The following is a 16,901-nucleotide window of genomic DNA, read 5'->3' on the forward strand; positions in this document are numbered from 1 at the left end:
GGGGGGGGGATGATTTTCAGAGGGGAGAGCAGAGACAAAGTGTGGAGGGGGGATGATTTTCAGGGTAGGGAGCAGAGACAAAGTGTGGAGGGGGGATGATTTTCAGGGGAGGGAGCAGAGACAAAGTGTGGAGGGGGGGATGATTTTCAGGGGAGGGAGCAGAGACAAAGTGTGGAGGGGGGATGATTTTCAGGGGAGGGAGCAGAGATTCTCAGTGGTGTAGGTGAAGGGGTTCAGTGTATGTATCCAGGTTTCATTGCGCCTGCCCTAAACGGCTTCCCATAAATTAACCAATCTAATATAGACTACTAACCAACGTGTTTCTCTACTAACAAACGTGTTTCTCTACTAACCAACGTGTTTCTCTACTAACAAACGTGTTTCTCTACTAACAAACGTGTTTCTCTACTAACAAACGTGTTTCTCTACTAACAAACGTGTTTCTCTCCTAACAAACGTGTTTCTCTACTAACAAACGTGTTTCTCTACTAACAAACGTGTTTCTCTACTAACAAACGTGTTTCTCTACTAACAAACGTGTTTCTCTACTAACAAACGCGTTTCTCTACTAACAAACGTGTTTCTCTACTAACAAACGTGTTTCTCTTCTAACAAACGTGTTTCTCTACTAACAAACGTGTTTCTCTACTAACAAACGTGTTTATCTACTAACAAACGTGTTTCTCTACTAACAAACGTGTTTCTCTACTAACAAACGTGTTTCTCTACTAACAAACGTGTTTCTCTTCTAACAAACGTGTTTCTCTACTAACAAACGTGTTTCTCTACTAACAAACGTGTTTCTCTACTAACAAACGTGTTTCTCTACTAACAAACGTGTTTCTCTACTGCGCACATGCAAGGCTGTCTAATCACATCTACTCATCCGCATGGTCAGGAAGTGGATCTGGCTCCTGATTGGCTGCTCACCGGGGTCCGTCCACCACGGGATAGAACCCAGGCACGTTGGGACCAGGAAGTACGTCAGCGTTGATCCAGACGGGCCGGTTGATCCCTGCGGTCCGGTTCTTCAGCGCCGTCAGTGATGGACCCACTGCCTTCAGACTCTTAAAGTCCAGCTTCATGCCTTTGGCAGAGGGGACAACATGATGGCTCTTAAAGGGGAGGTCACCTGCAGTATCATCAATCTTAAAGGGATATTTCACCGTAGAATTAAAGTTTATCGGAGCTCTTTGGGCTACCCTCAGGATAGATTTTATGGTTTCAATACTAATATTAAAGCTGCTTCGCAGCGATGAGGCGGGGCCAGGCAATTTCCGACAAGTTTAGGAGCAATAAGCGAGAGAATAGGACAACAAGAAAGTTGACATTCCAGTGTTCATTTTGTACATTCGTATCGTAAAACATTTGTCAAACATTTTGATGCGTTGTAAGCTCGATTTTGATAATTCAACAATGGTCAATGAGTTTGTGAATTACAGTCTGAAGATCCAGTGTAGCAAGTTTGGTGTTAATTGATTGAAAAATGTTGGATGAGATATGTTTATTAATTTTTACAGGTTTTGTTTGCTTTTCTTCATAATTGAACATTAACTTCAGCAGCTGTGTACTCAGTCAGTTGCCAATCAATCGATTTAGTCATTGTAATCCTCGGCGGGGGTTGGGTAGGGTTGCCAACAGCGATGTCTCCGATTCGTGGAGCTTGTGTTGGATTATGGGTAACGTAGTTTTCTCTGTATGAAGTGTTGGTTTCAGAGGACAGAATTAAACATATTTTAAAAAATTCAATTTTTGAGATAAAATTCTAAAAAAAAATCATACTACATCTTGGATATGTGGCTAATGTTGTCACTTTTTATGAGGATGATCAGACATTGATTTGGCGAGAATTAATAGTAACTATATACAGAACTGTTAACAGTAAAACTTTTTGATGTGCTGTGGGCTCAATTTTTCATATTTCAAAAATCTGTGAGGATCGTTTGGTAAGGACAGTCTGAAGATACAGTAGATCAATTTTGGTGTCAATTGAACTAAAAATGTGGGAGGAGATAGGTTTGATAGGTTTTAGTTTTTGAAGAAATCAGAGTGATGGACTTCAAAATTCCTGCAAGGTCAAAGCGTATGAAAGTTTTGTCTCACTTGGGCCTACATTCACGTGGTGGTTTTACAGTGATAGCACCTATGGCTGATTTGTTATGATTTTTTTAAGTTTTAAACTTTAGACTGTTGCTGTAGCGCCACCTTCAGGTTTATTGACCTACAATGCAGGTTGAGGACTTTGGGTATACTACTGGAGCTATGTGCAAATCTTGGTGATTTTTTGTCCACGGGAAGTTAGACTTCAGTGGAAGATGGAGAATAATAATAATAATCAAAATTCCTGCAAGGTCAGAGTGTATGAAAGTTTTGTCTCACTTGGGCCTACATTCACGTGGTGGTTTTACTGTGATGGCACCTATGGCTGATTTGTTATGATTTTTTAAAGTTTTAAACTTTAGACTGTTGCTGTAGCGCCACCTTCAGCTTTATTGACCTACAATGCAGGTTGAGGACTTTGGGTATAGTACTGGAGCTATGTGCACATTTTTGTGATTTTTTGTCCACAGGAAGTTAGACTTCAGTGGAAGATGGAGAATAATAATAATAAGTAAAACATTTTAATGCATTGTAAGCTCAATTTTGATAATTCAATAATCTGGTCAATGAGTTTGTGAATGACAGTTTGAAGATCCAGTGTAGCAACTTTAGTATTAATTGATTGAAAAATGTGGGTTACAGGTTTTGTTAGCTTTTTTTTTCATAATTGAACATTAACTTCAGCAGCTGTGTACTCAGTCAGTTGCCAATCAATCAATTTAGTCATTGTAATCCTCGGCGGGGGTTGGGTAGGGTTGCCAACAGCGATGTCTCAGATTCGTGGAGCTTGCGTTGGATTGTGGGTAATGTAGTTTTCTCTGTATGAAGTGTTGGTTTCAGAGGACAGAATTAAACATATTTTTAAAAATTCAATTTTTGAGATAAAATTCTGAAAAAAATCATACTACATCTTGGATATGTGGCCAATGTTGTCACTCTTTATGAGGATGATCAGACATTGATTTGGCGAGAATTAATAGGAACTATACAGAACTGTTAACAGTAAAACTTTTTGAAGTGCTGTGGGCTCTATTTTTCATATTTCAAAAATCTGTGAGGATCGTTTGGTAAGGACAGTCTGAAGATACAGTAGATCGATTTTGGTGTCAATTGAACTAAAAATGTGGGAGGAGATAGGTTTGATAGGTTTTACAGTTTATGAAGAAATCAGAGTGATGGACTTCAAAATTCCTGCAAGGTCAAAGCGTATGAAAGTTTTGTCTCACTTGGGACTACATTCACGTGGTGGTTTTACAGTGATAGCACCTATGGCTGATTTGTTATGATTTTTTTTAAGTTTTAAACTTTAGACTGTTGCTGTAGCGCCACCTTCAGGTTTATTGACCTACAATGCAGGTTGAGGACTTTGGGTATAGGACCGGAGCTTTATGCAAATTTTGGTGATTTTTTGTCCACGGGAAGTTAGACTTCAGTGGAAGGAGAATAATAATAATAATAATATAGGCAAATACAATAGGGTTCCGGCAGCTACGCTGCCTGGCCCCTAATTAAAGCGCAAGCTTTATTGGCAGACTGATAGATAGGGAGGTTGTACAGTATTTTGCTTTGTAACCAATCAGGGCCCCCGACCTTTCCTGGAGTTGAGCACGGCATCCAGCCATTGGTCCAGGCTGTTGTCACTGTCGACGTCCGGGGGGTGGGCCATGATAGGGAGGGCCGTCTCATTGGCTGTATGCAGACCCTGGACGGTCACATCCGCTTCCAGGATCATGACGTCACCTTAGGAGAGGGGGGAGGAAGGGAGGAGGGAGGGAGGGAGGAGAGAGGAGGGAGAGAGGAGGGAGGGAGGGAGGAGAGGGAGAGGAGAGAGAGAGGAGAGAGGAGGGAGGAGGGAGGAGAGAGAGAGGAGGGAGAAAGGAGGGAGGAAGGGAGGAGAGGGAGAGGAGAGAGAGAGGAGAGAGAGAGGAGGGAGGGAGGGAGGAGAGGGGGAGGAAGAGGAGAGAGAGAGGAGGGAGGGAGGGAGGAAAGGGAGAGGAGAGAGAGAGGAGAGAGAGAGGAGGGAGGGAGGGAGGAAAAGGAGAGGAAGAGGAGGGAGAGAGGAGGGAGGGAGGGAGGAAAGGGAGAGGAGAGAGAGAGGAGAGAGAGAGGAGGGAGTGAGGGAGGAAAAGGAGAGGGAGAGGAGAGAGAGAGGAAGGAGAGGGAGAGGAGAGAGGAGAGAGAGAGGAGGGAGGGAGGAGAGGGAGAGGAGGGAGAGAGAGAGGAGGGAGGGAGGGAGGAGAGGGAGAGGAGGGAGAGGAGAGAGAGAGAGAGGAGGGGGCAGAGGGATGATAGTATGGTTAGAAACTATTCAGGGTGTGATCTTGTAATAGATAAATTCAAATGAGTGTATTCTCTGCTCAAGACATTATCATAGGCCTGTCTTATAAAGTGAGCGCTGGCCTCTGTTTATTGCCCTGACCCCAATGTCCCCAGGCCTAAACAACCCTTTATGGCAGGAGACCTCCCCAGGGGTCACCTCGTCCCAGCTAGACCTCACCAGGTCCCCTCCTCCCAGCTAGACCTCACCAGGGGTCCCCTCCTCCCAGCTAGACCTCCCCAGGGGTCCCCTCCTCCCAGCTAGACCTCACCAGGGGTCCCCTCCTCCCAGCTAGACCTCCCCAGGGGTCCCCTCCTCCCAGCTAGACCTCACCAGGTCCCCTCCTCCCAGCTAGACCTCCCCAGGGGTCCCCTCCTCCCAGCTAGACCTCCCCAGGGGTCCCCTCCTCCCAGCTAGACCTCACCAGGGGTCCCCTCCTCCCAGCTAGACCTCCCCAGGGGTCCCCTCCTCCCAGCTAGACCTCACCAGGGGTCCCCTCCTCCCAGCTAGACCTCCCCAGGGGTCTCCTCCTCCCAGCTAGACCTCACCAGGTCCCCTCCTCCCAGCTAGACCTCACCAGGGGTCCCCTCCTCCCAGCTAGACCTCACCAGGTCCCCTCCTCCCAGCTAGACCTCCCCAGGGGTCCCCTCCTCCCAGCTAGACCTCACCAGGGGTCACCTCCTCCCAGCTATCTCTGATCTCTGTAATGTTTACTTCAGCTGTGGACCCTCAGACCTAGCCTTCTCACTGATGATTGGTTAGTGAAGTATTTGCATATGCAGGTATGGTCACACCCACACTGTTTATAATGCTCTGTTTTCATGATAATCTTGGCTCTTGGTGGATGTTCCTTTCTCTCTGAGCCCGACTTTGCAAACTCATAAACTATTTGGAATAAAGGTCACCAGCCTGGACTTGCAAAGATGAACCTTGGCATTCTCCACTACTCTTTTTTTAATTATTAGAATAAATCTATAACCGTCTCATGAATGGACTTCTTGGTTGGTTGAGTGTGGCCATTACTTTTCAGAGCCTTGTTCATCTCTGACTGGTTGTTGGCACGGTGATACCAGGTAGCCAATAGCGCGTCTTTCTCTGCGATGTCACCGGTCTGAACCAGGAAGTCCAGCATGTCTCCACCAGTAGGAAACCATGGAAGGGGACCGGGGCCTGACATTAAAACACACACACACACACACACACACATGCACACACACACACACACACACACACACACACACACACACACACACACACACACACACAGCCATTATTGTCCATTTATGGATGACAGGAATAGCAGTCTTCACTGATGATGGTAAATGTACTGCACTTATTTTGCACCCTGAACACTTCCCTCCCGAGACACAGACCCTGAACACTTCCCTCCCGAGACACAGACCCTGAACACTTCCCTCCCGAGACACAGACCCTGAACACTTCCCTCCTGAGACACAGACCCTGAACACTTCCCTCCTGAGACACAGACCCTGAACACTTCCCTCCCGAGACACAGACCCTGAACACTCCCCCCCCGAGACACAGACCCTGAACACTTCCCCCCCGAGACACAGACCCTGAACACTTCCCTCCCGAGACACAGACCCTGAACACTTCCCTCCCCTGAGACACAGACCCTGAACACTTCCCTCCCGAGACACAGACCCTGAACACTTCCCCCCCGAGACACAGACCCTGAACACTTCCCTCCCGAGACACAGACCCTGAACACTTCCCTCCCGAGACACAGACCCTGAACACTTCCCTCCCCCGAGACACAGACCCTGAACACTTCCCTCCCGAGACACAGACCCTGAACACTTCCCTCCTGAGACACAGACCCTGAACACTTCCCTCCCGAGACACAGACCCTGAACACTTCCCTCCTGAGACACAGACCCTGAACACTTCCCTCCCGAGACACAGACCCTGAACACTTCCCTCCCGAGACACAGACCCTGAACACTTCCCTCCTGAGACACAGACCCTGAACACTTCCCCCCTGAGACACAGACCCTGAACACTCCCCCCCCCGAGACACAGACCCTGAACACTTCCCTCCCGAGACACAGACCCTGAACACTTCCCCCCCCCCGCGACACAGACCCTGAACACTTCCCCCCCCGAGACACAGACCCTGAACACTTCCCTCCTGAGACTCAGACCCTGAACACTTCCCTCCCGAGACACAGACCCTGAACACTTCCCTCCCGAGACACAGACCCTGAACACTTCCCTCCCCCGAGACACAGACCCTGAACACTTCCCTCCCGAGACACAGACCCTGAACACTTCCCTCCCGAGACACAGACCCTGAACACTTCCCTCCTGAGACACAGACCCTGAACACTTTCCCCCCCGAGACACAGACCCTGAACACTTCCCCCCCCCCCGAGACACAGACCCTGAACACTTCCCTCCTGAGACACAGATCCTGAACACTTCCCTCCTGAGACACAGACCCTGAACACTTCCCTCCCGAGACACAGACCCTGAACACTTCCCTCCCCTGAGACACAGACCCTGAACACTTCTCAGAACGGTCCTGTCCTCTCAGAACGGTCCTGTCCTCTCAGGTCCTGTCCTCTCAGTCCGGTCCTGTCCTCTCAGTCCTCTCAGTACGGTCCTGTCCTCTCAGTCCTGTCCTCTCAGTACGGTCCTGTCCTCTCAGAACGGTCCTGTCCTCTCAGTACGGTCCTGTCCTCTCAGTACGGTCCTGTCCTCTCAGTACGGTCCTGTCCTCTCAGAACGGTCCTGTGTCTCAAGGTGGTCGGGTTGTTTGACGGAATCTGTGTGACTGGAGGTGGGTGTGAGCGAGAGTGTGTGTGTGTGTGTGTGTGTGTGTGCGTGTGTGTGTGTGTGTGTGTGTGTGTGTGTGTGTGTGTGCGTGTGTGTGTGTGTGTGTTTTCACCCCCTTGCCTGCACAGACCCAACTGAGTCTTATCTGGAGAACAGAGGTCTGTAATCTCCCAGGACTGATAACACTGTTCTCCCTCTCCCTATCTCAGCTCCTCCTCCTCCTCTCTCCCCCTCCCTATCTCAGCTCCTCCTCCTCCTCTCTCCCCCTCCCTATCTCAGCTCCTCCTCTCTCCCTCTCCCTATCTCAGCTCCTCCTCCTCCTCTCACCCCCTCCCTATCTCAGCTCCTCCTCTCTCCCTCTCCCTATCTCAACTCCTCCTCCTCCTCTCTCCCTCTCACTATCTCAGCTCCTCCTCCTCCTCTCTCCCTCTCCCTATCTCAGCTCCTCCTCCTCCTCTCTCCCCCTCCCTATCTCAGCTCCTCCTCCTCCTCTCTCCCTCTCACTATCTCAGCTCCTCCTCCTCCTCTCTCCCTCTCACTACTCAGCTCCTCCTCCTCCTCCTCTCTCCCTCTCCCTATCAAAGCTCCTCCTCCTCCTCTCTCCCTCTCACTATCAAAGCTCCTCCTCCTCCTCTCTCACTCAGCTGCTCCTCCTCTCAGCCTTGGAGCCCGGTCGCCCAACGGGCCTCGCTGGGGTCAGGGACAAACCAGCCGGGTGACCGCATGGCCTTCTGGGTATTAATACACATGAACATCTCTCTAACTGGTGATGGATGAATCACATCTCTCTAACTGGTGATGGATTAATCACATGAACATCTCTCTAACTGGTGATGGATTAATCACATGAACATCTCTCTAACTGGTGATGGATTAATCACATGAACATCTCTCTAACTGGTGATGGATTAATCACATGAACATCTCTCTGATTGGTGATGGATTAATCACATGAACATCTCTCTAACTGGTGATGGATTAATCACATGAGCATCTCTCTAACTGGTGATGGATTAATCACATGAACATCTCTCTAACTGCTGATGGATTAATCACATGAACATCTCTCTAACTGGTGATGGATTAATCACATGAACATCTCTCTAACTGGTGATGGATTAATCACATGAACAACTCTCTAACTGGTGACGGATTAATCACATGAACATCTCTCTGACTGGTGATGGATTAATCACATGAACATCTCTCTAACTGGTGATGGATTAATCACATGAACATATCTCTAACTGGTGATGGATTAATCACATGAACATCTCTCTAACTGGTGATGGATTAATCACATGAACATCTCTCTAACTGGTGATGGATTAATCACATGAACAACTCTCTAACTGGTGATGGATTAATCACATGAACATCTCTCTAACTGGTGATGGATTAATCACATGAACAACTCTCTAACTGGTGATGGATTAATCACATGGACATCTCTCTAACTGGTGATGGATTAATCACATGAACATCTCTCTAACTGCTGATGGATTAATCACATGAACATCTCTCTGACTGGTGATGGATTAATCACATGAACATCTCTCTAACTGGTGATGGATTAATCATGTGTACTCTCTGGCGTCAAGATGTAGCTACACCTGAGTGACTGATCATGTGACCTCCTGCTCCTCCTCCTTGATACACTGAGAGAAAGAGAAGGAGAGAGGGAGTGAGAGAAAGAGAAAGGAGGGGATAGACAGAGAGGGAAAGAGAGAGAGAGTGGGTCAGGTAAACAACAGCGTAACAGACCACCTGTGCCAGGTAGTGGAGTCAGGTGAGACAGTTGAGGCTGCCTCATACATCATTCATGTAGCTGCATGGTAGTAACACACACACACACACACACACACACACACACACACACACACACACACACACACACACACGCCATCTCTTATCACATGCCGTTATCCATAATCATCAACTAGAGATTAGCTGTCTGGCTGAACCTTGGTTGGTTTCTTTCGGACACTCTCTAGACCACATTATCTGATTCTGACAGAACAGCCTTTATTAATCTCACTTTATTTCACATTCGGCGTTGTGCATCACATACCTTAGTGTAAAACAGAATCTACAAAAAAAAGGTAAATCAATGATCAGTCCGCACAAAATGTTCAGCTGAATAATTAACATTTCAAATTCATAAAACATTCATAAAGTTCATAAAACATTAAGCCAATAAACAGGACGTACTTTATTATACAATGCTATACTATTTTACACAATGCTATGCTATGCTATGCTATGCTATGCTATGCTATGCTATGCTATGCTATGCTACGCTATGCGTCATCGTATCTTCTTGTCCAGGGCAGTGGGAGGTCGGTTGTTGGTCTGCTCTGGCAGCACCAGTCTGATCCTTCTCTTGGAGGGCAGGTACTCCTGCATGACAGCAGGGGCTTCAGTCTGAGGGGCTGCAGACTGAGGGGCTGTAGACTGAGGGGCTGTAGACTGAGGAGCTGCAGGATGAGAGGCTATAGCCTGAGGGGCAGTAGACTGGGGGGCAGTAGACTGTGGGGCTGCAGACTGATAGGGTGTAGACTGAGGGGCTGTAGACTGAGGGGCTGTAGACTGAGGGGCTGCAGACTGAGGAGCTGCAGGATGAGAGGCTATAGCCTGAGGGGCAGTAGACTGGAGGGCAGTAGACTGAGGGGCTGCAGACTGAGGGGCTGCAGACTGAGGGGCTGTAGACTGAGGGGCTGCAGACTGAGGGGCTGCAGACTGTGGGGCTGAAGACTGATAGGGTGCAGACTGAGGGGCTGTAGACTGTGGGGCTGCAGACTGATAGGGTGCAGACTGAGGGGCTGTAGACTGCGGGGCTGTAGACTGATAGGGTGCAGACTGAGGGGCTGCAGACTGAGGGGCTGTAGACTGAGGGGCTGTAGGCTGAGGGGCTGCAGACCGAGGGGCTGTAGACTGATAGGGTATAGACTGAGGGGCTGTAGACTGAGGGGCTGTAGACTGATAGGGTGCAGACTGAGGGGCTGTAGACTGTGGGGCTGCAGACTGATAGGGTATAGACTGAGGGGCTGCAGACTGAGGGGCTGCAGACTGATAGGGTATAGACTGAGGGGCTGCAGACTGAGGGGCTGCAGACTGATAGGGTATAGACTGAGGGGCTGCAGACTGAGGGGCTGCAGACTGATAGGGTATAGACTGAGGGGCTGTAGACTGAGGGACTGTAGACTGATAGGGTGCAGACTGAGGGACTGTAGACTGATAGGGTGCAGACTGAGGGGCTGCAGACTGATAGGGTATAGACTGAGGGGCTGTAGACTGAGGGGCTGCAGACTGATAGGGTATAGACTGATGGGCTGCAGACTGAGGGACTGTAGACTGATAGGGTATAGACTGAGGGGCTGCAGACTGATAGGGTATAGACTGATAGGGTGCAGACTGAGGGGCTGTAGACTGATAGGGTATAGACTGATAGGGTATAGACTGAGGGGCTGCAGACTGAGGGGCTGCAGACTGATAGGGTATAGACTGAGGGGCTGAAGACTGAGGGGCTGCAGACTGATAGGGTATAGACTGATAGGGTATAGACTGATAGGGTATAGACTGATAGGGTATAGACTGAGGGGCTGCAGACTGATAGGGTAAAGACTGATAGGGTGCAGACTGATAGGGTGCAGACTGATAGGGTGTAGACTGAGGGGCTGCAGACTGATAGGGTGCAGACTGAGGGGCGGCAGACCGAGGGGCCAGAGCCAGAGTCAGACTGTTATTGTTGGACACATTCTCCCTGTTGAGGGGACCAGGAGCCTGTAGGCTCTGGAAGCCTGGAGCTTGGGGGGCCAGAGGAGGATAACCCTGCCCGGCCTGGAGGCCCGCAGCCTGGGTAAGGGTTGAGCCAAGCCTGGGTCCCTGGTTCAGGTTGCCTGGAGGTGGTTGGGAGAAGGGCTGGATGACAGAGTTACCGACAGGTAAACTTCCCGGCTGGCCTGGATGGAGAGGGGATGTGTGAGCGAGGTTAGGCGCTAGGACAGCAGAGGGGTGCGGGCGGCTCGTTAGTAGCGATGGGGGCCCTAAGCTGCCGCTCTGTGGCTGTAAGGGGCCAGTATAAGGCATGTTTGGAGCCTGAAGGTTTTGTAAACTTCCTGTCTGCCAAGGAAGTCCTCTGACACCAGCTCCTGGGAAGAGGAGAGGCTGTGAGGATGACCGCTGGATGTTTCCCTGGAGACCGGGGTGTGGTAGTCCCCGCCCCGGCACGTTGGCGTACGCCCCCATCTGCTGACCGAAGGCGGAGCTCCCGGCCGGGTCTGATTGGTTGGCGGTGTTGTCGTTCAGGGTGTGCTCTCCCTCCACGCTCGCCTCACCCTCTCGCTGCGGTTTGGAGCAAGCCTTCTTCTGCTTGGAGGAAGACTTGCTTTTCGTCGATTCCTCCTCTTCATCCTCCTTCTCCTCATCCTTCCTCTTTGATCTCTTAGCGGATGACTGTTTGCTCTTGTGTTTGGATCCTCCTCCTTTCCCCTCCTTCCTGCTCCCCTTGCTCCCTGCCTTGGGGTGGACCTTCCCCTTCCTCAGAGGGTTCAGGATCAGCTTGACCTTCAGCAGCCGGCTGGACTGGACCTTCGGTCTCTGCCTCCTGGAGTTCTCGTCTCGCGCTCCGTCACTAGTTCTCCCGGTTCTCCCAGTTCCCCCGGCCCCCTCGCCGCCCGGCCTCTGTTCTCCGCCCTCCGTCTTTCCGGAAGCTTCCGTATCGTCCTCTCTTCCTCCGCCGCTGTCCTTGTTCCTCAGTTGGTCCAGCAGGCGCGCCCCGGGACGCTCTAGATAGAACGAGACGCTCCTTGCTACTCCTCTCCCCCTCGCGGCGCCGTAGCCGTCCGTATCGTACGGGTTGGGGTTCAGGTTCCACCCCGTGTTCAGTCTGTGCTGGGGATGGGTGTTGGGGTAGCCGCTGTAGAGGGCGGTCTCTGTGGCGCTGGGCGGGTAGCGTCCCTCCCTGCCCGGCTGCCCAGTCCTCCTGTACTCAAACGCCCTGTGACAGTTACCACAGCTGAGGGTCGGGGTGTCCAGTCCGGGTCCCGGTCCGGCTGTCTCTCCCCCAGGTGGGTAGCCCCCCCGGCCCCTGTCCCCCGTGTCCGTGTGACCCCCCCGTGCTTTGCCCTCACCCCCCCGCCTGCTGTGGCCGACTGCCTGTCCCTGGGCGCCCTCTAGTGGAGGTCTGCTGGCACTAGGACCTCTGTGGTGATAGGCCTCTTCTTGTTGACGGCTGATTGGGTGGCTGGCCTGGCCCCCTGCCGGCCTGACCGATGACCTTTCACCTCTGACATCTGTCAAAAGAGAGAGGGAAACTTGTGAGTCCTTCAATGACAATAAATGGTGTGCTCATTCAAACTCGAACTGTTCATATTTAGCTACATAATCAGCCCTTAACCCTTACCTGCCAGCTGTGACCTCACTGGGTGTGTCATGTATCTACTCCTCTCCTCCCTCTCTTCTGTCCCATTAGGCCACGCCCCTCCCTGTCTGAGCGTGTGCGGAAACGCCCCTTTGTGTCCATCTCCTCCTCCGGACTCTTCCCCCAATGTCCTGCAGTTGGGACATCTAAAATGTCCGCTGCCGTCTCCCATCCTGGACCTAAGATGGCCGCCATTGTCCTCCAACATTGCTGCTTCCCTGCTCCATGGTGCGTGGTTTCCCTGTGGATGGCTGCTATTGGCCAGCATGAGTTTGGTGTCCAATCCTTCCTTCGCCCCGCCCACATCGCGTTGAGTGACAGTTTGTCCAGGCTCCGCCCCCTTTTCCTTCTTGGCACCGCCCTTCGGTGACCTCATCAGGACGCCTTTGCGGAATAACACCAACAGCACCAGCAGAATCAGGCCAACTCCACCTGGCAGTATGGTAGATAACAGTAGAACACAATAAACAATCAAACTACCACAGTAGAACACAATAAATACACAGCAGAATTCAGCAGTAGAACACGGTAACATCCATCCATCCATCCATCCGTCTTCATCCGCTTATCCGGGGTCGGGTCGCGGAGGCAGCAGTTCCAGCAAGGGGCCCCAGACATCCCTTTCCCTAGCAGCATCAACCAGCTCTGCCTGGGGAATCTTTAGCCGCTCCCAGGCCAGTGCGGAGATGTAGTCCCGCCACCTAGTCCTGGGTCTACCCCACCGCCTCCTCCCAGCCAGACACGCCTGGAACACCTCCCTAGGGAGGCGCCCAGGAGGCATCCTCACTAGATGCCCGAACCACCTCAACTGGCTCCTTTCGACGCAAAGGAGCAGCAACTCTACTCCGAGTCTCTCCCGGATGACTGAACTTCTCACCCGATCTCTCAGGGAGACCCCAGCCACCCTCCGGAGAAAACTCATTTTGGCCGCTTGTATCCGTGATCTCGTTCTTTCGGTCATGACCCATCCTTCATGACCATAGGTGAGGGTGGGGACGAAGATAGACTGATAGATCGAGAGCTTTGCCGCTGTAACATAATGCAACTAAATCAAATCAAATTTTTTTGTATAGCGCATTTCATACAATGCACTTTACAAAGAGCAATGGGGGTTTGGACATGGGTCCTACCCCTACTACAGTCAATGCTCATCTGTAAATCCATTCCACTCCTGTCCAGATGGTGGCACTAGCCTCCAGCGGAATCTGTCTCGGTTGTGGGCGGTCTCACCAGAGAAGCAGACGGCGGCGGCGATGGCCAGGTCTCTGATGTAGTGCTGGGCGGAGATGGAGCTCCTGGCCTCCAACTGGACCATAATGTTCTGGTTCTGGTTCTGGTTTGGCGGGACACAGTTGGCCTCGGTCAGGTCCAGCACTCTGGTCACTGCAGGGTTGTCAGCGCTCACACACACCAGCCTCCCAGCGTTATACAGCAGCTGGGACACGGACATAACAACGGGGTATTAGACTACTCTCAGGCTACTCTCAGGCTACTCTCAGGCTACTCTTAGACTACTCTCAGCATTGGCGATTTTATAGGGGGGGCAGGGGGGGTAAGTGCCCCCCCTGATTGGACAGCCCAACTCTGCTCAGATTCTTAAAAAAAAAAAAAAAAAAAAAAAGTTTTATTTTTACTAATTAACACAATTATTAAATACATAATTGTGGTTTGTACCAGTTTGTGTTAGATCATCATTAATTTTAAAAGTGTATTTATTACTTAAACTAGGCTACCTTTAAAAATATATATATATTCATAATCCACTAATGGCACAACTCGTCCGTCGAAAAAAATGAGATCTGACTGTACTGGTCAGTGCTCAACAAGCTACAACTAGCCAACCTGCTCATAATGGCAAAAAGAGCTATAAAAACAATTTACCACTTCTTCATAAAATAAAATAAAATCTGGCAATGCTAATGAAGAAGCTACCACTCGAAATGACGGTGGTATCGATGGTGCAATCGAATGCAGAAGTGCTCCAGAGGCTATCGGAGCTAGCACACTAGCAACATCACCATCGGCGAGGAAGCTAGCACCAGCAGGCAGTTGCAGTTTGATGTTGTGATGTTGGGTATGGCCTAGTGCTCGGTCATAAAGTCATATTGACATGCTCGTGGTGTCTAGATGAGGTTTGATGCGTTGTACATATTGAATTGTCATACGGATTTCTTATTAGCATACTGTTCACAACTGGTATTCTTTGTAAATAGATGGGACGAGACGGCAGAACTGTTTTTTTTTTTTTTCTCACGTCAAAATGTTGCCCCCCCTACTCTCAGAGGGTAAAATCGCCTATGACTCTCAGGCTACTCTTAGGCTACTCTCAGGCTACTCTCAGGCTACTCTCAGGCTACTCTTAGGCTACTCTTAGGATACTCTTAGGATACTCTTAATCTACTTTTAGGCTACTCTCAGGCTACTCTCAGGCTACTCTCAGGCTACTCTTAGGCTACTCTCAGGCTATTCTCAGGCTACTCTCAGGCTACTCTCAGGCTACTCTTAGGCTACTCTCAGGCTACTCTCAGGCTACTCTCAGGCTCTCAGGCTACTCTCAGGCTACTCTCAGGCTACTCTCAGGCTACTCTCAGGCTACTCTTAGGCTCTTAGGCTACTCTCAGGCTACTCTTAGGCTACTCTCAGGCTACTCTCAGGCTACTCTTAGGCTACTCTTAGGCTACTCTCAGGCTACTCTCAGGCTACTCTCAGGCTACTCTTAGGCTACTCTCAGGCTACTCTTAGGATACTCTTAGGATACTCTTAATCTACTCTTAGGCTACTCTCAGGCTACTCTCAGGCTACTCTTAGGCTACTCTCAGGCTACTCTTAGGATACTCTTAGGATACTCTTAATCTACTCTTAGGCTACTCTTAGGCTACTCTCAGGCTACTCTTAGGCTACTCTCAGGCTACTCTCAGGCTACTCTCAGGCTACTCTTAGGCTACTCTCAGGCTACTCTCAGGCTACTCTTAGGCTTCTCTCAGGCTACTCTCAGGCTACTCTCAGGCTACTCTCAGGCTACTCTTAGGCTTCTCTCAGGCTACTCTCAGGCTACTCTCAGGCTACTCTTAGGCTACTCTCAGGCTACTCTTAGGATACTCTTAGGATACTCTTAATCTACTCTTAGGCTACTCTTAGGCTACTCTCAGGCTACTCTTAGGCTACTCTCAGGCTACTCTCAGGCTACTCTTAGGCTACTCTTAGGCTACTCTTAGGCTACTCTTAGGATACTCTTAATCTACTCTTAGGCTACTCTTAGGCTACTCTCAGGCTACTCTCAGGCTACTCTCAGGCTATTCTCAGGCTACTCTCAGGCTACTCTCAGGCTACTCTTAGGCTACTCTCAGGCTACTCTCAGGCTACTCTCAGGCTCTCAGGCTACTCTCAGGCTACTCTCAGGCTACTCTCAGGCTACTCTCAGGCTACTCTTAGGCTCTTAGGCTACTCTCAGGCTACTCTTAGGCTACTCTCAGGCTACTCTCAGGCTACTCTCAGGCTACTCTCAGGCTACTCTTAGGCTACTCTTAGGCTACTCTCAGGCTACTCTCAGGCTACTCTCAGGCTACTCTTAGGCTACTCTCAGGCTACTCTTAGGATACTCTTAGGATACTCTTAATCTACTCTTAGGCTACTCTCAGGCTACTCTCAGGCTACTCTTAGGCTACTCTCAGGCTACTCTTAGGATACTCTTAGGATACTCTTAATCTACTCTTAGGCTACTCTTAGGCTACTCTCAGGCTACTCTTAGGCTACTCTCAGGCTACTCTCAGGCTACTCTCAGGCTACTCTTAGGCTACTCTCAGGCTACTCTCAGGCTACTCTTAGGCTTCTCTCAGGCTACTCTCAGGCTACTCTCAGGCTACTCTCAGGCTACTCTTAGGCTTCTCTCAGGCTACTCTCAGGCTACTCTCAGGCTACTCTTAGGCTACTCTCAGGCTACTCTTAGGATACTCTTAGGATACTCTTAATCTACTCTTAGGCTACTCTTAGGCTACTCTCAGGCTACTCTTAGGCTACTCTCAGGCTACTCTCAGGCTACTCTTAGGCTACTCTTAGGCTACTCTTAGGCTACTCTTAGGATACTCTTAGGATACTCTTAATCTACTCTTAGGCTACTCTTAGGCTACTCTCAGGCTACTCTCAGGCTACTCTCAGGCTACTCTTAGGCTACTCTCAGGCTACTCTCAGGCTACTCTTAGGCTTCTCTCAGGCTACTCTCAGGCTACTCTCAGGCTACTCTTAGGATACTCTTAATCTACTCTT

At 50.1% G+C, this 16,901-nt stretch overlaps 1 protein-coding gene across 1 annotated transcript; it reads right to left on the minus strand.

Moving 5' to 3' along the window:
• Positions 1-930: 930 nt before the first annotated feature.
• Positions 931-5,594, minus strand: LOC311328965 (protein FAM151A-like; the record flags this gene model as incomplete). Its single annotated transcript, XM_084462855.1, has 3 exons — positions 931-1,087; positions 3,691-3,840; positions 5,441-5,594. Coding segments are annotated over 3 exons (461 nt in total), but the record flags the coding sequence as incomplete, so codon positions are not given.
• Positions 5,595-16,901: the final 11,307 nt, after the last annotated feature.

This window comes from Borostomias antarcticus (genome assembly GCF_949987555.1).
Source record: "Borostomias antarcticus genome assembly, contig: scaffold_152, whole genome shotgun sequence".
Taxonomy (NCBI): Eukaryota; Metazoa; Chordata; class Actinopteri; order Stomiiformes; family Stomiidae; genus Borostomias; species Borostomias antarcticus.